This window comes from Gopherus evgoodei, chromosome 10 (assembly GCF_007399415.2).
Source record: "Gopherus evgoodei ecotype Sinaloan lineage chromosome 10, rGopEvg1_v1.p, whole genome shotgun sequence".
NCBI lineage: Eukaryota > Metazoa > Chordata > Testudines > Testudinidae > Gopherus > Gopherus evgoodei.
Window position 1 is genome coordinate 27,442,987 of NC_044331.1, and position 23,571 is coordinate 27,466,557.

The 23,571-nt window shown below is 42.9% G+C and overlaps 1 protein-coding gene across 1 annotated transcript in view; it reads left to right on the forward strand.

Moving 5' to 3' along the window:
• The window catches only part of AQP9 (aquaporin 9), a 45,329-nt gene that overhangs the window by 8,273 nt on the left and 13,485 nt on the right, over positions 1-23,571 (forward strand). Inside the window, exons 2-3 of the mRNA XM_030578233.1 lie at positions 14,827-14,953; positions 20,959-21,096. Of these exons, the coding sequence (XP_030434093.1) occupies positions 14,827-14,953; positions 20,959-21,096 (265 nt within the window). The remainder of the gene's footprint in view (positions 1-14,826; positions 14,954-20,958; positions 21,097-23,571) is intronic.

Here is a 23,571-nt window from a genome sequence, read left to right on the forward strand (position 1 = left end):
CTAGGCAACACCAGGGCTAACACTGTGTGCCTGGCCCTAACAGACATCTTTGCCAGGGTAGGTTGGCCCTCCGACATCCTTACAGATTCAGGGTCTAATTTCCTGGCAGGGACCATGGAAAAACTGTGGGAAACTCATGGGGTGAATCACTTGGTTGCCACCCCGTACCACCATCAAACCAATGGCCTGGTGGAAAGGTTCAATGAAACTTTGGGGGCCATGATACGAAAATTCATCAACAAATTCTCCAATAATTGGGACCTAGTGTTGCAGCAATTGCTGTTTGCCTACAGGGCTGTACCACATCCCAGTTTAGGGTTTTCACCATTTGAACTTGTGTATGGTCACGAGGTTAAGGGGCCATTACAGTTGGTGAAGCAGCAATGGGAGGGGTTTACGCCTTCTCCAGGAACTAACATTCTGGACTTTGTAAGCAATCTACAAAGCACCCTCCAACACTCTTTAGCCCTTGCTAGAGAGAACCTAAAGGATGCTCAGGAAGAGCAAAAGGCCTGGTATGACAGACATGCCAGAGAACGTTCCTTCAAGGTAGGAGACCAGGTTATGGTCTTGAAGGCGCAACAGGCCCATAAGATGGAAGCATCATGGGAAGGGCCATTCACGGTCCAAGAGCGCCTGGGAAATGTAAACTACCTCATAGCATTTCCCAATTCCCCACTAAAGCCTAAAGTGTACCATGTTAATTCTCTCAAGCCTTTCTATTCCAGAGACTTACAGGTTTGTCAGTTTACAGTCCAGGGAGATGATGCTGAGTGGCCTGACTGTGTCTACTACGACGGGAAAAAAGACGGTGGCGTGGAAGAGGTGAACCTCTCAACCACCCTGGAACGTCTGCAGCGGCAACAAATTAAGGAGCTGTGCACTAGCTTCGCCCCCTTGTTCTCAGCCACCCCAGGACGGACTGAACGGGCATACCACTCCATTGATACAGGTAATGCTCACCCAATCAGAACCCCACCCTACCGGGTGTCTCCTCATGCCCAAGCTGCTATAGAACGGGAGATCCAGAACATGCTACAGATGGGTATAATCCGCTCATCTACCAGTGCATGGGCATCTCCAGTGGTTCTGGTACCCAAACCAGATGGGGAAATACGCTTTTGCGTGGACTACCGTAAGCTAAATGCGGTAACTCGTCCGGACAACTATCCAATGCCACGCACCGATGAGCTATTGGAGAAGTTGGGACGTGCCCAGTTCATCTCTACAATAGACTTAACCAAGGGGTACTGGCAAGTACCGCTAGATGAACCTGCCAAGGAGAGGTCAGCATTCGTCACCCATGCGGGGGTGTATGAATTCAATGTCCTTCCTTTCGGCCTTCGAAATGCACCCGCCACCTTCCAGAGGCTGGTAGATGGTCTACTAGCTGGACTGGGAGAATTTGCAGTTGCCTACCTCGATGATGTGGCCATTTTTTCAGACTCCTGGCCCGAACACCTACTCCACCTGGAAAAGGTCTTTGAGCGCATCAGGCAGGCAGGACTAACTGTTAAGGCCAAAAAGTGTCAAATAGGCCAAAACAGAGTGACTTACCTGGGGCACCAGGTGGGTCGAGGAACCATAAACCCCCTACAGGCCAAGGTGGATGCTATCCAAAAGTGGCCTGTCCCAAGGTCAAAGAAACAGGTCCAATCCTTCTTAGGCTTGGCCGGATACTACAGGCGATTTGTACCACACTACAGCCAAATCGCTGCCCCATTGACCAACCTAACCAAAAAGACCCAGCCAAATGCCGTGAAGTGGACTGATGAGTGTCAAAAAGCCTTTACCCAGCTTAAGGCAACGCTCATGTCTGACCCTGTGCTCAGGGCCCCGGACTTTGACAAGTCATTCCTAGTAACCACGGATGCATCTGAGCGTGGTATAGGAGCAGTGCTCATGCAGGAAGCAACAGATCACAACTTCCATCCTGTCGTGTTTCTCAGCAAGAAACTGTCTGAGAGGGAAAGTCACTGGTCAGTCAGTGAAAAGGAATGCTATGCCATTGTGTACGCCCTGGAAAAGCTACGCCCATATGTTTGGGGACGGCGGTTCCAACTACAAACTGACCATGCTGCACTAAAGTGGCTTCATACTGCCAAGGGGAACAACAAGAAACTTCTTCGTTGGAGTTTAGCTCTCCAAGATTTTGATTTTGAAATTCAACACATCACAGGAGCTTCTAACAAAGTTGCTGATGCACTCTCCCGTCAGTATGTATGATGCAAAATGCTGCAATCACAGACCCCAAATGCAATGCAGGTAAACCTGTAAACTTGACCTTGAAGGGGGAAGAGCTGAAGACTTAGGATGGCTGCTGTCCTTCTGCACAGCTTTAGTCTGTGGTTGAAGTTGCAAGGCCTCCTTTGTAACTCCCATTGAAACGGATGGGTGTTTGTTGTGTGCATAAAGACTGTGATCTGTGGAGATCCGATACACCAGCTGTGTTGAAGATGCTGCCAGAGGCTGAGGGAAGGTAGCAGTGGTTGTTTGACTAATGACTGAATGCCAATTTATCTTGTGGTCATCAATATCTTTTGTCTTGTTTTCAAACTGCAAGCACTTCATTATTGTACTCACCACTTTTTTTTTCTGGTTCCTATTGTAAATAAACTCCTCTTTGAGTTTGCACCAAAATACCACATCTTGCTTTATTCCTGCCTGAAAAAACTACAAATCAATCATTGACTGCTGGTCAAGTCACAGTCAAGTCAATAAATCCATTACAATTTAGCTGACTTCATATTTTTCTTCTTCCATACTCCATACGAACTCCAGTGCACATTAAGAATGGCACGGTATTGCAGATCCACAGTAGAGAAGCCATATTTGAAGTCCTTATAAAGTGGTGTTTATTGGATAATAGCCAGTTTAAATCTTGATTATTTACTTCTGTTTATTAAATGAAAGATGTGTTTAGCATACATTATGGAATAAGGACTTACAAATTTTATATTTTTAACAACAATGATGATTTAAGTTTTGTCATGATCAAAAATCCAAAGTTTGAAGAGAGGTTAGAGTATCTATTTATAGAATGAGAGGGTTCAGTAATTTTTGTGTATTATAAGATATAAATAAAATAGATATCAGTGCTCTCTAATAGCCAGCTATCAGCTATCAATTGACAATTTCCAGAAGGCATCACGTGAATGGTTAGTTAGAAGGGATTTGAAGTAGGATGGGTTAGTCATGAGTGAGAAAAAAGCGGTTATAAATGAAAGATTAAAATGCATTTATAATTTAAATTTTGATACATCATTTACTACGGCAACACCCTTTATAACAACGTTCTATGCATTGTTGGGCTCGGGTGTAGTAATACTCTGAAAAGTGGCTCTACAGCGTCACAGAGTTCTATGTAGTAGGGCCTCTGGCAATACTGTAGTACAAATAACATAATAATCATCACTCATGATTTGAATTTGACACAGTTTGGTCCTGAACTGCCAGAGCATTTTACAAGTAAAAATGTCTGAGTTTTTTTCTATCTGCCAATGCCACAAATTCAACCTGGGGTCGGAAAGTTTTCTGGCTCCTGCAAACTTACTAGTAACATAGATTCTGAATCTAGAATTTTGTTGGCAATTCTACTGATGACCTGCAAGCCAAATAATAATCCTTCTCTCTCTCTCTCTCTCTCTCTCAAATGTATTGAACCTGCTTGCAAACAGAAGTCAAACGTAATAAAAACATTGCTTACTTTTGTCACTAAAGAGGACAGTCAGCCCAATACACACGCATCCAATTGTGTTGACTGAGGGGGATATTTTTGCATAGTCACTTTTCTGGCCATAATTGTACTTTTATCAAAATTAGGTTTTTGCTCCAAACAGCTGTTCATATCTCACTGTAGTTTTTCTTTCCAAGTGAGCTGAATGGTTAGCAGAGGAGTGGAAGAACTGGAAGTAAGGCGAGCTAATGTTTTTCAAACCTAAAATGTTTTTCACAGCAAATAATTTTTTTTTAAAGTTACAGGAAATCCTTTGTGTTTCCTGTTACCCAAAGTGCAAAATTGTGGTAGTCAGGCTTTCCAGTACATGACATTTTAATTTCAGGTGCTGCAAACATTCTGTACTATGCAAAGGTTTTAAAAGAGAATTCAGTTCATCTTTGCAATACCAGCAGCCCCATCTCATTGGCTTCTGTTGATTAACACAGAGGTACCAGTAAGTAAACTGGGATACATTTTCAAAGGACAGAGGCCCGGAGTCCTTTGTGCAGATATAACTTTTGCCAGCAAAACTGGCACTGAACTGCATGCACATGGCTGAGCACTTTAGCCTCTCCCAGCCTGATTGCAGAATAATCAAAACTACATCCACAATTCAACCGTATGTGCAAAATGTGGGTGCAAATTTTGCAGCCGCAAATTTGGACGCTGCTCTTTTGGAAATTTGGATCATTAAGTAAGAAAATAAAAATAAATAAAATGAAGTTAAACTAATAAAATTTCCAAACTGTTACAAGAACCTGGGACATATAATGAGAGACAAGAAATTAACTTTCACTATAAAGTGAGTTTACACTCTTTTGCCTTTAGTACGCTCTGATTGTTAAAATCATAGAATTGTTTAGGTTAGAAGAAATTATTGTGAGACTTCTAGTTCATTCCCTTGTATAATGGCAAAGTTAATTTCTAAGCCATGCCTAAAATGGTTTATGACTGATATGGCAATTTCCTGCAATATTCTTGAAAGATCTTATTATGTTTAATTTATGTATTATTGTGGGCTGGGGTCATATGGAACCTCTCTAGAGACGAGTGGCAGATACCAGACCTGGCAATTCTAAAAAGACTATATTGAAAATATGCCAGACAAGTGTGGAGTTCTGGAACAATAAGTGGATTTTCTGAGGAGTCCCTAGGGAAAGGTTAATGCAAATTCCCCAGCTCCAGGAGAGTATCATTGTCTGCTGATTACCTGTTACAGCAGGCCAAGCTCAAAGGCCTGAGCACTATAAAGAAATAGGCTGATCTGCCTAGTTTTTGTTCTGTTTCTGGATCTAAGATGTAACCATGGAGAAAACCCAGTTGTTGCTTGTGAAGGACTAAAACCTACCAGACCCCTTGGTTGGAGAAGGCTTTGATACGTTCTCTCTCTAATGCTTTTACCTTAAGAAAAAATGTGCTTGCTTAGAAGAAGCAGTGTGGTAACTTACACCTGCGGGCAATACACGGGTCATAGCCTTTGGAGAGAAAGCAAAGCACAGCCACTCGTCTGTTTAAGCAGATAGACTTGTTGGGGGTATCACACTGTAAGTCAGGGAACTGCCTGAAAAACCCCACCCAGAAGGGAGTGAGGCACAAATCTCCACCCAGAAGAAGTGACAGCAAGGAGCTGGAAGCAATTAAATGGGTGCCCCTGGGTGGACAACAGAGGGAGAAAACAGGTGCAGTTGTCCTGAAACTGTGACTGCACAACACCCTCAAAAGATGAGCCAGGGAACTTAAATTCTTAACTCTGCTGGATGCTGAAAAGTGCACTTATCTTGGCTCATTACAACAATTTGTAACATACCCTATCGCCTGCTGCCCATAATTGCCCACTGTGGTCTTCTACAGCAGGTGTGAACCCCTTATACTTAACAATCTATTCCACTTTCTGTTTAGTTTAGGCACTCTGGTTACCTTCTTCAGACCTAAGGAAGAGCTTGTCCCTTCCACCAACAAAAGCTGGTCCTATAAGAGATTAACTCACCTAGCATGTCACACTGTTCTATTAACATTTCAAAAAAATTAAACTTACAGAATTTATCCTATTTTTGAATGAAAACAAAAGTTTAACCAGCTGAGGGCTGGAAGCAATTAAATGGGTGCCCCAGGGTGGACGACAGAGGGAGAAAATAGCATTGTACACACAGCATGGGGTGTGACTGTACATGTGGGAGCATGACCAAGGCCCTGCATTCTCATTCATTTGCCAACACCTGGAGGAAGTACATACTGGACTTTTCATGTACCACTCTCCCAGGAGCCATCAGGCCAGCTTCTGTCCTATGCAGGCACAACACTACTGCCTGGGTGATACGACTTCCCAGTCAGCATTGCTGTGGTTAAACATGCTTTTACTTTTTTAAAGCTTTTACGTTTGTAAGTCGGTGCAGGAAGGAAAAGAGACAGACACCTCTCAGTACAAGAATAAATTATGAGACTTGCAAGGAAACACCAAATTAATATATTCTAGTTCTTCTCAAGAAGCTAAAAACTAATTCTTCCCTCCTTCTCTTTTCTCTGCATCCCAACCCCTGTTTGAAGCAGACACCCTCCACTCCTGCAAGGTAGGATCTTCAACCTGAACTCCTTCAGAGTGTTTTCCTTTCCAACCCTCTCCTGGATTTCTAAAACCCAGTGAGAACCTGAAAATAATTTTCACTGAAGAAATTGGTTCAAACTGGTTGTCTTGCCTAGTTTAGGACAGAAAAGCATTTCAGTATCCAGGGCTGAAGAGGACAATATTAAATTAGAAAAAATATGAGAGAGTACAGACCTTTCCAGTTTCCCCAGGCAATGTAACAGTTTATTCCTTCTCTATAGAACATGCAAGAACAATAATAAAACATTTAAAACACTACTTTAAAAAATGAAGTAGGATCTATAGCTCAATATTTCTCATATATATGTTTTACTTTACAAAGAGCAATTTGAACCAGATCTTCATGTGTTTTAAAGCTTAAATGTACTCATTTCTGCCAGAGCCTATGAAATTTACAGTATATCACTGTCTCCTAGTAGTAAAGTTTTTTGCCATTAAAAAGAAACATTTTCAAAATGATAATCATTTTAGGGTTTATGTCCATACTATTTAATTACCTAAATGATCAACTTTAATTCCAAACCTTATTTTATTGGATAGTGAAAACAAATGAAGGGAAATCCATTTGAGCCTGAAAGGCTATTGATTGTGTCCCAGGAGATCTCCAGAAGAATGGATATGGCACTCTTATTGCTCCAAGTTTGATTAAATTGCAATAGCAGGACAAAACTAAATATATAACTAATCATTAAGAGCCATGTGGTTTTAAAGTAGTTACATGAATTATTTTTTTTTTACGTAGACTACGTTTTTATTGCACCATGAAATTAGAAATGGTATCAGCCAACACACTGGAGATACTGGAAAAGATGGAGATGAAGAATCCTTTTTGCTGAAGACTTTCCAAAAAGGATAAAAAAGCTTCATAAAAAATCCTGTGCCCTGAATTCTTCCAGAGCTCTGACCCTACATACTAGCTGTTTTAAAACATGCCTCTGTTGTTGTTATGGTTTGAATTGCGATAATGCTGAGGAGCTCCAGTTATGAACTAGGCTCCATCGTGCTAGGTGCTGTACCAACACACAGCAAAAAGATGGTCCTTACCCCGAAAGATCTTACAGTTTCTTATAAAAAGAGCTAATCAGGAAATCAAATGGGAAATAACGATTTAAGCAAAGCTGATTTTGCAAGTGAATGGATTGTAAATGAAAGAGCACTATAAAACAGACAAAGGAAAAAACTTTTCAAGGGGATACCAACGACCTGATAATCGTGTCTCTGTCTGAAAACAGCTTAGCTAGTATTATTAACACCACCACCTAAGATTCTCGTAACTGAAGAAGATCACAGAAAAATATTCTTTACATTTTCAGTTTTACTTTGTGTATTTAACAGCAATTTGCGTATGATCAATTTCACTGTTTCCCCCGTAGAATCAGGTATTTAGCCAGTTTCCCTTCCTTGTGAAGATCCTTCATATAGCAATAGGGAAAAATAATCTTTTTTTCAAATAGGAAAATGTGATTGTCCCCCTGCCAATTTTTGTGGTTTTACAAACAGGCAGAGGTAGGGCCTGTAAGTTCTTTCTTTCTTTCGATTATACTGCTGTCCGTCACCGCAGTAGCTGAGCAAAGCAACTTTCATGCATGCTTGACAGCAATACAAAAAGACCCTAGTGGAGTCTCTGACTCTCCTCCCATTTCAGAATAAAAAAAACCTGTTTGGGGTATTTTTTAGGAGTGTGTGGGAGGGGCAGGGAAGTGTTAGGGTTTAAAAAAAATTTTAGTTGTTTGAATTGCATTACAGCTATATTCCTTTGAGTTTTCTTTAATTGACTAGATTTCCATGTGTCAAATGTTTGAGCAGATCGGAAATGTCCACTGTTCCTTTGTCTGCATTCATTTTAGAAAATGAAGCTTTGGAATAGATTCCACCCTTGAGACAAGAAGGTGCAGATCACACCCTGCAGCACTAGCAAGGCCTTTTATGCCCCATGGAAGAGGGTAGCAGAATTAACCCATGGGAAGGGCTGTTGGTGTTCTCACTGCCCCTCTTCCTTGAGGCATCCACAGGTCAGGGACAGCTTCAGGGCTGCTCAACACTGGAAAGTTAGGTAGACCTAGCTAAGTCGCTCAGGGGTATGAAAAATTCACTCTCCTGAGAGACATAGTTAGGCTGACCTAAGTCTCAGTATAGACATGGCTAGGTGAGTGGAAGAATTCTTCCATCAACCTGCTACTGCCTCTTGGAGAAGTAAATTTAACTCAGTGACAGAAAAACCCCTTCCATCACTGTAGTAAGTGCCTACACTATAGTGTTACTGCAGTTGCATTTCTAGCCTAGACATACTCTCAGTTTCCACAGAGAACTCCACCAGAGACTGTCAAAGGCACCCACAAATTAGCACATCACCTTAGAACCTAGCTATACCCGCTCCCAGGTCAGTGACACCACTTTATGGGCTGCGCTGCTGTTAGGACCAGGGACTAGAACACAGGTCTTCAGAGCCCAGGGCAGCTGATATTCCCACAGTGGCACTGGGAGGCCATGTGGAGGCACAGGTAGGGAGCACCGTGCAGAGTAGGTGCCGCAAAAAGCACTGCCCAAGAAACCCAGAATGACTGTATCTTGTGGCCCTCCGATTGGCCAAGTATTCCTACTTAGCCATAGGAAGTTGTTGGGGCAGCCACACTGATTTTGGCTTGCTGGAACTCCAGACTTCGCTTCATCCCTGATCTCCGTCTCTGACTCCAGCCTGACTTCAACCCTGATTTCTGCCTCTCGATTCTAACCTGGTACTATCTCTGATCTCCAGTCTCTGACCCTAGCTTGACTCTGACCTTGACTCTTGTTTTCGGGACCTGGCCTTGTGATTGCTTCAACTCCTGCCAGGCAACTCCAACCTCTGGTGGGCAAACCTCAGCTGTGACCGCCTATACTGTTGTCCCTTACAACTGGTTAGACATGTTCCCCACCACAACCCAGCAGAGGGCAGTTTGCAGACATTTCAGCTGCCCACCTGATGGAATTTCTGGAATCCTATATCCTGCAAAATCCCAAACAGCCAGGGGGAAATATGGCTATTGCCTTAAGGATGTCATGTCAGACAGCTTTCCCTTAGAGATGGTCCTCCAAACTCCCAACAGGTTCCCATGACAATCTTTCTGCTTCCACAGATTCAGGATGGATGAATCTAGGATACATTAAGGACTCTCTCTCATGGGATAATAGGACTTTTAGCCTATTGTACTGCATTGCATTCTGGGGCATCTAAGCCTCAAAGAACCAGATGCAGCTGTAAAATAATCCAGACAAATATTAAAGAGGTCCACCTTGCCTAAGAAAGAGGGAGAAGGCATGTTGCCTGCCAACAGAAAATGCCTACAAGGGGGTTGCAGAGAAAGGTAGGAAGGTGGGTCTGGTGTCAGAAAGGGGCAGAGAAATCTGCACTGAAAGTTCTACTGCATTAGAGTGATCCTTGGAGCAAGCAAACGTGTGTGTCAAAGTGTGGCTGTTCTCTGAAAAGTGACTAAACTAGATGCTATTATTTTTCAATGACTTCCAGATTAAGAGTGCTTCATGAACAAGTTAAAAGATGGATTTTTTAATTGCCACCTCTGGGATCAGCCTGAGTTTGTGCTGAGTTCTTTCTTTTTTGTATAATATCAACAGTTGTGAAGATTCTGGAGATCATATTCTGCTATCAGCGACACCTGTGCCACTCCATTGTAGGCTTGCACAAGTGTAACTGACTAGAGCTTAGCGCACAGTTCTGATGATGATGCGCAAGATGCAAAAGAATGCAGCACATTGTCTAAACTGCGTTGGCTCTTTGCAGCTAACAGCGGTATAAAGCAATAAACTTAGTTTGGGCACTACAGGAAGTAGATATGACTCTGAATACACAAAAAGCAACTCTGTTGAGTAAAGAGATACCATTCTTATATATACTCTATAAGTATTGCACTTTAAAAGGACTCAGACACTGTAGCCTCTGTAGAAAATATATTCCCTATAGTTCTGGACTTAGACCTTTCGGAAAACCCTTTTTCATACCAAAGATGCTAATATTAGATACATCTTTGCAGAAATCTTGACTATCACACAGAAATCCTGACTATCACACAGATGGAGTCAGTATGCTCTCAGTCTCCCCAATGTCTGGGAAAGTTCTACAAGCTGCCAGGGACCAACAAGAATATTATGCTCAAAGGAGCCCAGTTGTTCTCCTTCCCCTGGTGTTTGTCATATTATCCAAGACAAAGGAAAAGCTTCCATGTCTGAAAAGCAAGCTCTTCTAGCAGAGAATGTGCAGACAGCCATCCCACACTCAGCCAAACTACATATTGTTGACAACAGTAATCTTATTTGTTTTGGGACAAGAAGAGTCAGCCCTGAAGCTACAGGGGCAAATTTAAGCAGCCGAGGCTGCAGACATCTGCTGAGGAGATGAGAATCTGACAGCACAAGATAAGATAAAGGTATCTGCCCTCAATTACGCTCAGGCAACTCCCACTGATTTCAATTGTTTCAAACAGGGAGATTGCATGGGTGTAACTGAAGGCTGAACTTGGCCTAGAAACTTCCAATATTGAGTTACAATGTGATGATCCAGTCCAGTTTCAGCTCAGACTAGTGGAGATTACCAAGATATTAAATTGCTGCATATGTAATTATATTATGAGGCAGTATCTGCAGTACTTGCAAGCTTAGCTCCTGGTATGCATATAATTGACTGTGCCCATGATAGATGGTGCTCATTCACGGCGCATGGGCAAGCATTACACATACATACCAGGCAAGGCATTGAGTGCCTTAGCTACGTGCGCAAATTTTAGTTTCTGTGCCGGCTTCTGTGGGTGCAGTTAGTTGCAAGCACAAAAACAGAGGGGCTAGAGCTGAAAACTTGGGCCAGGGCATTGCTATATATTCAGAAAAGACAGAATTTGGAACTCCCTGCCTCCCCTCATCTTTCCCACCCCAGTTGTCTCTCTCACACACACACTGGGTCACATTTTCAAGAAGGTGGTCTCTTTTTTGAGCCTGCAAAATTTGTGCCTTGCCATTCACATGAGGGATACCAACTGACTGAGCACAAAACCTGAGTGCAAACTGTACCTACAGAAAGGTACATAGGTACCATAGCAATACTGGGAACTTTTAGTTACACTTCTAAGCTGTGTCATTCACTAGGTCTTGCCTGGCACAATTTCTCAGACATCCCTCTACTAAGTCTGAAGAATGAGATATCTGCAGAACACGTTTTACTCATCCTCTACCAGTCAGCTAGTCCCATCAACTACTCCATTACACCAGTCTTGTGGTCTCAAGCTGCTTCAGTTCAGGTGTATGAGCCTGAACAACCCAGGCTGTAGCTAAAGACAATAAAATTAGTCAGATTTGAAAACAATTAAAAATTCATTTTGTTTTGGGGTTTGTTGTGAGTGTCTAATCATTAAGTATATCATCCTTAAAGCACAAGAGAATATACATTACAGAAGTGTTCCACTCCTAGTATAGCATTAAAGCAGACTGAAGCATGGAATTTGTCGGTCTGCTTCACAAGATACAATGCTATAGCTTATACTACTGCTTTCTAACACAACAACCCTATCTATAAAATATCCTGACAACTGTAATGCTTTGGCACCATATAGTGCTTTGTTTGCTTGTGAGTGAGCATATAACCTATAAGCAACAGCCACACCTGGGTAGATGATGAGTCGGGACAGACAGGCCAGGCCAAAGGCGTTTTGCAGGTATAGCAATGTCAGGGTGTGATTTTTTTTGGCAACAACATTTCTAAAATAGCAAAAGCCCTAGTGCAGATGCAGTTATACCAGCGTAGATGTGATTTCACTTGGGGAACCTGTATAAGCTATGATGGAAGAAGAACTTTTTTTGCAGGTATAAACTGCATCTATACTAGGAGGGTTTGCCTGATAGCTATACCAACAAACCTTTTGTAGTTTACAGTAGGGCTAAGGCAAAATAGGCTTTTACTGCTGCTCTGCTTAGCTTGTGCAAAGAATTTGCTTCACTCTCACAATACACACTTCTCCAAGAACGAATGTATATACATTCAGATAAACAGAGTTAGCAAGACCATCTGCAATGCAGCCATCTGGTGGCTCCCAATAACATTACAAGTGATTGAAGAGAGGTGATTAGCACTGGCTAACTTGGAATCACTTTTAAGTAAAGATAAGAAAGTGATTGTTCATGAGGAGCAAGAAAAATTAGAATCCCATGCATATGGACAGGTAGAAAACAAATATGCACATGAACAAGAATCACCAGCGTAATTAACATTGCTCAAGATAATCCCACTCACACCCTAACAAGGAGTGAGTCAGACTGCACTCTGGCTGCTGAGGCACATGCTACTATCCAATGAGCCTTAGCCTCTAGATACAGATGGATGTGGAAATGGAAGTGTTCAGGCTGTTGATAACCACCCATTCTAGGGCCACAGACCCCAGTTCAGCAGCGGATCCCTAGTCAGCAAAGCACTTGTTTGTGCTTACATTTAGGAATCTGCTTAAAGGAGATTTTCAAAGGCACAAACTGACTTGCGGTGAGAGCTGGCTGCCTAACTGACCTTTGTGACATTCACAATCTTCCCCAGTGGTTTAATGTGGGACTTGCGCATGTGCCTAAAGCTGAGCATAAGCTTTAGTGCTTTGCTGACTTGGGATGGACTTAATCTGTCTAAGTGCTTTGCTGAACCATGACCTTGATGAGAACCAGCATAAAATGTAAATTCATTAACCTAGTGAGAATGCCCTTTGTGAACTGATGGAGAATGCTCATTTTAATGATGTGCCATGTGGAGAATGCAGAGACAATGAAGCACTCATGTGACTGTTTCCGTTTGTCCACACATGCAAGAACAGTGCTAAAATAAAATATTCACAAGTGGGCAGATTTTCAAAACGCTCAGGACACAGCAACTCCCCTTTACTCTCAATAGGAACAGTGGGTGCTGAGCACTTTTATTACTATTGATAAAGAAAAGAGACAGTCATTAGTAAGCATGTATAACTATTTATTTTACAGGCTGTCTGCACAGGGCAACAGAAAACAGGTAAATCTATTTGGCTGTTTTCTCCAGAACTTGCTCCAGCTTGTCTCCTTTCAACCTAGGCCCACAATGTAATTAGTCCTGATCTTTCAGTCTTGTTTCTGACCTTCGTTTATGTAATGCTGGATCTTTCCAATTGTTCCAACCTCTTCTCCTCTATACTGTCATGTCCATTTTATGGACACCTGGCATTTTAAACATTTTTACAATATTCTAGCAATTCACATTCAGACAGAGTGTTGTCTGATCTCAAGACAGCATTATATAAGCACACAATAAAATCTGCAAAGGTTGCTCTTTTACCTGCTGGTTGAACAGTGTAATCCAGAGTTTCAAAACGAAGTTACATGCTAAGAAACTGTTGGAATATATGTCACAATTTTTTATCATCATTTTCTCATTGTTTATAATAACCTATTGGAACTGAAATCTTACCAGACAGAATGATCTTCCCCAATCAGCATCCAGCCACTGGAGTGGACTTGTTTGTTTTGGGAGGTGGACTTCAGAAAGGGCAGCATTAAAAGGATTTAGTCTGAAAGAAAAGTCAAAATAAATATATAAACTTGAACATGTTTTGCCCAATAAATCAAGATGAATTTTGTGAGGCTGGTGCACCCGAAGGTGTATTCCTTTCCAGTGACACTCAGCCCTCAGGCTCTAGTGTAGGCTCTGCACTGGGCTGAATTTCACCAACAGAGCTCAAAAGTATTTTCACAGGAGAGACCATTTAAAATTCTATGTATACCCAACATAAGTAGAGCTAGGAGGCAAGAGCTAGGTTTGCTGCCTTTTAATGAAGCAAAAAGAGAAATGTAACATTGTCATAGCACTTTGTCTTCCAACCTAGAAGTTCACTTTTATTCCATGAATACCAGATCCTTGTCTGTTATAATATAGGGCAGGGGTAAGCAACCTATGGCATGTGTGCTGAAGGCAGCATGCGAGCTGATTTTCAATGGCACTCACACTGCCTGGGTTCTGGCCACCTGTCCGGGGGGGCTCTGCATTTTAATTTAATTGTAAATGAAAATTTAATTCTTAAATGTTTTTAAAACCTTATTTACTTTACATACAACAATAGTTTAGTTATATATTATAGACTTATAGAAAGAGACCTTCTAAAAACCTTAAAATGTATTACCGGCACACAAAACCTTAAATTAGAGTGAATAAATGAAGACTCGTCCGACCACTTCTGAAAGGTTGTCGACCCCTGATATAGGACAGTGGTGGATAAAATTCCTACCCACAACAAGCCATGCTTTCTGCCACTGAATTGAGGGAGATGAAAACCAATACCCAGCAAAATTGAAGTACTGGTTGTCCACATGCCATTGATTTCAAACACTTGCATTTCTTCACTAACACGTTTCCCCTGACATTAAGGCAGCAAGCAGGAGTTACAAACTATCCAGTTAGATCTCATATACAGCTTGGGGCCAGCATGCTCATGTTTTACCTTTCCCTTCTGAACTACAGGTGCTTGGATGTGGGTCTGTTGCCCAAGCCGTCCTTAGCCGAGGGGCCATGGGTGGAACTGTAACAGTATCCGTTGGATTTGCAATGGCAGTCACCATGGCAGTGTATGTATCTGGGGGCGTGTCTGGTAAGTCATTTTTGTGTGTGAAGCATTCATGCCACAGCTTTCACAGATTTATATATAGTCCAGTTTCACGGTATTCTTATCAGTTATACATTTAGCAACTTCAAGTTGCTGTCTGTACCATTATAGCAAAGGATAGATCAGATCTTCCATTAACCCCATCACTCCCCACACTTTCCTCTTTCAGCATTTAATAAATTCAGCCACCAGTTTCCATTCTGGATTTAAACACTTAACACTACGGCCCCTAGGGTTCCTGGTCCTTACAATAAGTGCTTTGCACCAGGTCAGAAACCAGCTAAGCCACTGCCCTGAGGTTTCCTCAGCAGAGAGGGCTCCCTGGACAGCATAGGAGCCATGTTAGGGTAATGGCCAGGAAAAGCTGCTAGAGTCCAGCAGTGCCCAGCTACTACAATGATTCTCAGCTGGGTACAAGTTAGAGTGACCCTGAAATTGCTCTAACTTGCATCACTAGCCAGCCCTAGGATCAGCGATGTATAAAGGTGACATACATACACCTTTGCCATCCCCTTTCCCATGTCTGCAGCAAGGGGAGCTGAGCTAGACTACAGATCGAGGTCTCAGGTCAGTAAAGTAGCAAGTGTCTTCCTCCGCTCCCTCTGTGCCTTCTTCCCCTCCCCCTCCGATTTGTAAAATAACATCAGTCTGGTCACTTAAGAATCAGGCATTAAAGAAATCAATAAAAGATGAAGGGATTCAAGGAAAAGGTTTAAACATGCCAGATGTTCTTCATAATCCGGGAATAACATGCAAAGCCATAATAATTCTCTTGTACTGTGAGACTTTCCCTTTGTTTCTTTGTCTACCTTTCCACTTGTCTATATATAAATAAAATCAGTGAATCCATCCAGGCATCTCTAATGTGCCTGTCACTGAGGTGATTCTTTACAGTACTGACATGTAGCACACTCAGGCCTTAGCTGCACTGGAGAGTTACAGCGCTGGTAGTGGCTTTACAGCGCTGTAACTCACTCCCCGTCCACACTGGCAAGGCACATACAGCGCTGTATCTCCGCAGTTGCAGCGCTGATTGTACTCCACTTCCACGAGAGGAATAAAGAGTATAGCGCTGCTCTGCACCCAAAGCGCTGTGATTGGCCTCCAGAAGTATTCAGCAGTATCCCAGAATGCCTGTTCTAGCCACTCTGTTCATCAGTTCGAACTCTACTGCCCTGGCCTCAGGTGACCAACCATCAGACCCACCCTTTAAATTCCCCGGGAATTTTAAAAATCCCCTTCCTGTTTGCTCAGCCAGGTGTGGAGTGCAATCAGTGAATCTTTCCAGGTGACCATGCCTCCACGCGCCAAACGAGCCCCAGCATGGAGCATTGGCAAATTGCTGGACCTCATCAGTGTTTGTGGGGAGGAAGCTGTGCAGTCTCAGCTGCGCCCCAGCTGCAGGAATTATGATACCTTTGGGCAGATATCAAGGGCCATGATGGAAAGGGGCCATGACTGGGACGCACTGCAGTCCACAGTTAAAGTGAAGGAGCTACGGAGTGCCTACTTCAAAGACTGCAAGGGAAACCGCCACTCCAGTGCTGCCCCCACGACCTGCCATTTCTACAAAGAGCTGGACGCGATACTTGGGGGTGACCCCACCTCCACTCTAAGGACCACCATGGACACTTCAGAGTGGGGAGAGGAGGAGGAGGAGGAGGAAAGCGAGAGTGAGGGTACTGGGGTGGGGTGAGACACCCAGGAGTGCCTGGAGGCATGCAGCCAGGAGCTCCTCTCATGCCAGAAGGAAGGTAGCCAGTCGCAGCAGCCAGTACTTGGTGGAAAACAAACAGAGGAGCAGGTTCCCGGTAAGTGGCTTTTATTCTCAGGATGGAAATTTTTCGGGAGAGGAGGGTTAGGGCTGCATGCATGCATGCCTAGATCCAGAATAGCGCATTGATGTGGTCTATCACGTTGCGGTAGATCGCCAGTGGCCTTTTAAATGGCCAAAAGCACACTCCACAGTCATTTGGCACTGGCTCAGCCTGTAGTTGAACCATTCCTTGCTGCTGTCAAGGCTCCCTGTGTATGGTTTCATGAGCCACAGCATTAACGGGTAAGCAGGGTCTCCAAGGATCACAATGGGCATTTTGATGTCTCCTACTGTGATCTTCCGCTTTGGGGAAAAAATCCCGGCCTGCAGCTTCCTGAACAGGCCAGTGTTCCAAAAGATGTGTGCATCATGCACCTTTCCAGGCCAGCCTGCGTTAATATCAATGAAATGCCCACGGTGATCCACAAACGCCTGGAGAACCATAGAGAAATGCCCCTTTCGATTAATGTACTTGGGTGCTAGGTGGGGTGGTGCCAGAATGGGAATATGCGTCCCATCTATCGCCTCTCCACAGTTAGGGAAACCCACTTGTGCAAAGCCATCCACAATGTCCTGCACGTTCCCCAGAGTCACGGTTCTTCTTAGCAGGATGTGATTAATGGCCCTGCAAACTTGCATCAACATGATTCCAACGGTCAACTTTCCCACTCCAAACTGGTTCGCGACCGATCGGTAGCTGTCTGGAGTTGCCAGCTTCCAGACTGCAATAGCCACCCGCTTCTCCACTGGCAGAGCAGCTCTCAATCTCGTGTCCTTGTGCTGCAGGGTGAGGCGGGCGCCTCACACAGTCCCATGAAAGTGGCTTTTCTCATCCGAAAGTTCTGCAGCCACTGCTAGTCATCCCAGACTTGCAGGATAATGTGTTCCCACCACTCAGTGCTTATTTCCCAAGCCCAAAAGTGGCATTCCACTGTGCTGAGCATGTCTGTGAATGCCACAAGCAATTTCGTGTCGTACACGTTACGTGATTCGTTATCATCGGATGCCTCACTGTCACTTTGGATCTTAAGGAATAGCTCCACTGTCAAACATGATGTGCTGGCGAGACTCGTCAGCATACTCCTGAGCAGTTCAGGCTCCATTTCCCGCAGACCAAAACGGAACACAGAATCACGCTTCACAGAAACAGTTGAAAGATGGCGCCAAATGTGGACGGAAACACAGGGATTGCTGGGATGTGAAGTGATGCATCACAAGGCGTTGGGACAGGAACCAGAATGCACCACCCCCTCCGCCCCCTTCTCACAACCCACATCACCAGAATGGGAAGACGTGCTCTGTGGGATAGCTGCCCATAATGCACCACTCCTAACACCGTTGCAAATGTGGCCACGACAGTGCGCTGCCTAGCTGTCAATGTGGCCAGACTGCAGCGCTTTCCCTACACAGCTGTACGAAGACAGCTTTAACTCCCAACACTGTACAGCTGCAAGTGTAGCCATACCCTTATATTCTCCCATTCGGCTCTGACCAAATTGATCCTGGGAGCGTTTGTATGCCTGCTTTCAGCTCTAGTGTTTATTCTGAGTTAGCTGTCGCACCTAAAAGGGAAGCTTGCATTTTTTGTTTATAACTTAAGCAAAATTAATTGCAAGTGAAGAAGAGACTGCCAGGGTTAAAGTTAAAGGTTCCCTTGCCCTCTAGTTTCGGTTGAGGAAACTGTGACCACTGATAACGAGGGGCAGTTCAGCCTAGCAATAAGCATGTAAATCTAGTTGCCTTGGAAGGAATTGCTGTGGCTGTTTGTTTTCTCCTCTCTAGTGTGTTTTTAAGCAGACAATACATTGAGATAACCGACTGAGAGGATGTTTCTAGGTTCATACCAAGAAGTGGTTCAGTGTATTGTGAAACAGCCAGATCTCATTACCTTCACTCAGACAGATAAGTGTGATTCAATAGTATCACACAAGCTTAATTTGGTAGTACAGTATGTCAGGAATGCTGTTCTAATCTGAGCAAGGATTAACTACAGCTGTTGCTTGTGATGTGGATACAGTTAGGTTAGGTCTTCCAATGCAGCACTATGAAAATAACCTGGAAAGCACATCTCACTTTTTGTACATTTAAAGGATATTCATTTGGACCTGCCTAAAATATATGGGGCTCAGCTGTGGCAAGGTTGCAAAGCTTTTCCTTTGAGAAGGGATTCTGCATGCAGCAAATTTTCTCTGGGAAAGAGCAGATGTGTCAATAGGATGTGACAACCCAACATCTAATTATTTGTATATGTTGTAGAATATCCGTTTCCACATAGCCTCATTAATAAACCCTCTGGCTCACTGGAATCCTGCATTCCCATGGCTAAGTGCTGCTGACATCCTTTGCATTGGTACTTTAAGAAATTCTAATTCCCTGTATCATAAGGTTAAAGGTCTGGATAATTTGAGCTTTCTTCTAGATGCCATTTTAAGGGAATGTCCCTTTTTCCCATCATTCCAGGGCTGTCTACATCCCTGTCAATGCCCTAAGAATTCCCCTCCCCACATTTTTTCCTCATTTCACTGTTGATGCTTCCTCATCCTTCTGGCTGAATTAGAATGGAAACGACTCTTTCCAAAGCCTGTCAGTGCTGCTATTTCATCAGTTGAAGGAGCAGTAGCTGGCTCAAAGACCAACAATCTTGAGTCTCTCCCAAGTCAGTGGCAAATCCATCCAGTAGACTAGCCCATTGCAGATCTAATTTTATCAGCCATTTCTAATGAGCTCCTTTTCCAGGTTATAATCGTCTCCCCTGCATGCGGCTTCTTTTCCAGGTTATAATCGTCTCCCCTGCATGTACTCGCTAAGCACAAGTGTGGGATTGTTGAAAGAAAAGAAAATTGTTCATTTCAGACAGAACAAGGAAAAGGAAAGATAAGACAAGGACATATGAAATTTGCATGAAAGATTGTTAAATAAGCTCCCATCCATCTATTAGCTCTATGATGAAGCATTAGAGGAGTTCAGAATTCATTCTAGACTGGTGACAGTTTTGGAAAGGATACAAGGGAGGTCTTTATCCTACTTGTTATCTGTGTTTATCTGTTCACGTGTCATATGTGCCTATGTTTCACAAGATGATAACACAGTGCAAGTAAACATGGAAATAGCAGAGAGAAAACCTTTCTCCATTGCTATCTTTTGACAAAGGTCACTTTCTTATATACATTTTATCAAAGACAATGGCCACCATTTTTCTTGTCTCAATATATCTCTGAATGTGGCTTTACCTGGAAGTTACCACATGGCATATTCTATATTGGAGCAAAATCCAAGTTCATCATATTTACATGTTAGAATATCTTGAAGTCTACATATTACTGTAACTAGAAATATGCATTTCTTAAGCATCTACTGCACATCCAGCTATAATGAGGTTTACAGAGGCATTTAACGCTTTTCCCCAATGCAGATTGAAAGGTGTTGAGGGAAGTGGATAACATGACGTAATAAACAACACAATTCAGATTTTGATAATGAGGTTGTCACAGTTAACTCAGCTATTGGAGAAATCTCATCCTTCCTAAATATCTAGGTACTCACATGGTCCTTGTCACAAATGCATCTGAGCACTTCCTAAATAGTTAAAAATAGGTCCCTCTGCTTACACAGGATCACCACAGCAGCTCCCTGGCCACACACCCTCCTGAACTCAGCATACGGGTTTGGTTAGGGGTAAGGGTACAGTGAGGGGTAGAGTGCGTCTATTCACCAGTGAGGGGTAAGGGTGCATCTATTCAGTGGTGATCTCAATTCCAGATAGCCTCTAGTCAGCACACCTAAGCAGCCTGAGGTGATTTTACTTTATGCCAGGGAAGGCTCAGTTCTCACCTAGCTCCAGCATTAAAGAGGGGAACATGAAGATGACTTAATGCCACCTTCTCCTGAGTGCAGCTCAGATGTAGCCCAGAATCCACATCAAGATTTGCAGCATGACCAAGTCAACGTTACTTCTTAATCTTAATAAATGCTTGGGAAGCAGAATGAACAGTTACCAACATTCTACTGACTCCCCTTCCCCACAAATACTGAGAAGAGTGAGAGATAGCAAAATAACTCCTTCTCCAGCAAACCTAGGCACATAGTCTAGTGTTCAAAAGTGCTCACATTTTTACAAACACTCCACTTTCTCTGTGTTATCTATATTATTGGTATTTTGTGATTTATTTTTCAGGTGGTCACATAAACCCAGCTGTTTCATTAGCCATGTGTGCAACTGGAAGGTTGAAATGGACCAAATTACCTTTTTATATATTAGCACAATTCCTGGGAGCATTCGTTGGAGCAGCAGCTGTCTTTGGGATTTATTATGGTGAGTATATAGTAGACACACCTATAGGAGTTGCTAGAAGTAAGGAAATCTCTGACACCCTGATGCTTCAAAGAGTTCCAAGCAGGCACAGAGGTCTGCCATACCCAGTTCATTGTAGGACTGGGCCTATGTCACAAAAGAGAAAGGAAGAACTAAGAGGGAAGGCTCTGACCTCCCAAGTGTTCGACACTTACATTTCAGAAAACAGAAAAAATTCTGAAATGTAGAAAAATGACTCATTCTTGGGAAATTAGATACTCCAAGAATATGTATTTCTCACAAAGACTTTTGCTTATTTAATTCTTAGCATGTATATAGGGCTTCTCCTCCTGGAAGGACTTTAGAAATACTGAAGGACTGATCCAACAGCTTTTATGCGAGTAACACCAACATTGTTCAGTGAGGCTACAGACTGGGAGATCAAGTCCCACCTGACTAAATCTCAGACCACCTCTCTGAGCTAGGTATTAACCCTATTTCAGAGATGGAAACTGAGGCAGAGGATCATATAGTAGGTGCAAGACTAGAGTGCAGGAATTTCTTATTCCCCACTCTATCTGGACCATGCTTCTCTCTATGACATGTTGAGGCATAATAGAAAATAAAATATCAGATTGTATATTTATAGTCCTCCCTGGCTACATAAATCCTCCAGGACTAGGTCATTTCTTTAACCACTGCTTCTTGTTTAAAAGGACTCACTCCATGCTTCTGTGGCCCCATCCTTACTTCTGTTGATCTCTGTAGGAGTTTGTATTTCATGAAAGCTTTTTCTTTGCTTTCTGTTACTGTCTCCTAGGATCTAGGATTACAGGAACTCTTTTTTCTCCAATTTTCCTAGGCCCTTTCCTCTCTCTCTCCTTTAGTCCTTGTTCAATCCCTACACCCTTATATGCCCCACCCATTATACTATTGCTTGTGGTCCCTGAAGCCAGATAAACTTTTCCAAAGCACCAAAGTGACTTAGGAGCCTAAGTCTCATTTTAAAAAGTGACAGTTTCAGAGTGGTAGCCAGGTTACTCTGTAACAGCAAAATGAACGAGGAGTACTTGTGGCACCATAGAGACTAACATATTTATTTGAGCACAAGCTTTCGTGAGCTAAAATCCACTTTATCGAATGCATGCAGTGGAAAAAACAATAGGAAGATATATATATACACAGAGGACACAAAAAAATGGGTGTTGCCATGCTAACTATAACGAGAGTAATCAGTTAAGCTGGGCTGTTACCAATGAAGTGGGTTTTAGCCCATGAAAGCTTATGCTCAAATAAATATGTTAGTCTCTATGGTGCCACAAGTACTCCTCATTCTTTTTAAAAAGTGATTTAGGCACTTAGGAGCCAAAGCCTATATGAAAATCAGTGGGGTTTAGGTGCTTTTTATAATTTTACTCCACATCACTTGCCTATGTTATTTTCCTTCACTACCAATGATGTCCCAGAGAGAGATGGTACTTCACACAACAGGATTCTGTGATAATCTGACTGATGTACATATGGAATTTTTAAAGATATACAGAATTAAACAAAAGTAAGGCACAGTTAAAAAGTTTTCCTTTCCCTTTTTATTCGTAGATAGTTGTGATGGAACCATCCACTAATGAGAAGCAGGAAGCCTGAGGAGGGGTCAACTAGTCAAGGGCTAATCCAAAAGCCATTTGCAGTTAAACTAATCTCAACTCTACACAAAGCTAGAAAGAAAAAAACAACCATGGGGTGTACGCAGTGGAGTTGTTGTTTTTTCTTATGCTTGCCCTTTTATTACAAAAAAGTAGAGACCTGGGCACTCTTATGTCTGAGAAGTTTCTAAAACCATTTTGGGTCACCCCCGGCTGTAGCCAACACCAGCAATACTTACCAGTGACCTCCATTCTGAGAGAGGTGAGGCTATTCCTATGTTCCCGTAGCACCACTTGAAGGCAGGAGTGTGGCACAGAAAGCAATGCTCGGTTTGTTCTCATTGTTTGTTTTCATGGGTCCCTGGTGTTGGTGACCCCTTCCTTCCTCCTGGTCAGGCAGGGTGCCAAGGTGACAAGTTGTTTTTAGATAGTTGACACACTACAAAAGGTTATGAACCTCCTGCCCCACCACATGGGCAGCGGAGTGGGGCTGACTGCTGAAGCAAAAGAAAGGTGGAGCAAAGGGACTATTAATGCAGGTTTCCATGGCCTTGGAGCCCACCCTAAGTTAGAGCCAGTTCTAGTAAAAGCTCATTCCAGGTTAGGATCTAGGCAGGAGATCTGGAAAGCTGGATCTTTAGGACCAGAATTTTGTTACCTCAAATTTTGTAAGTCAAATTACAGGAAGTTTTACATTAAAATACCTTATTTTGATATATATAATGGAGTCCTCATTTCTTTCTGCCCTAATGAGCTTCCCCCACAATACCATGCTGTAGCTGTAGTGTGGCAAGGAGATATTCCTTTCTCAGCCAAGATTTTCAGAACTGAGGGGTGATTTTGGATGTCTGAC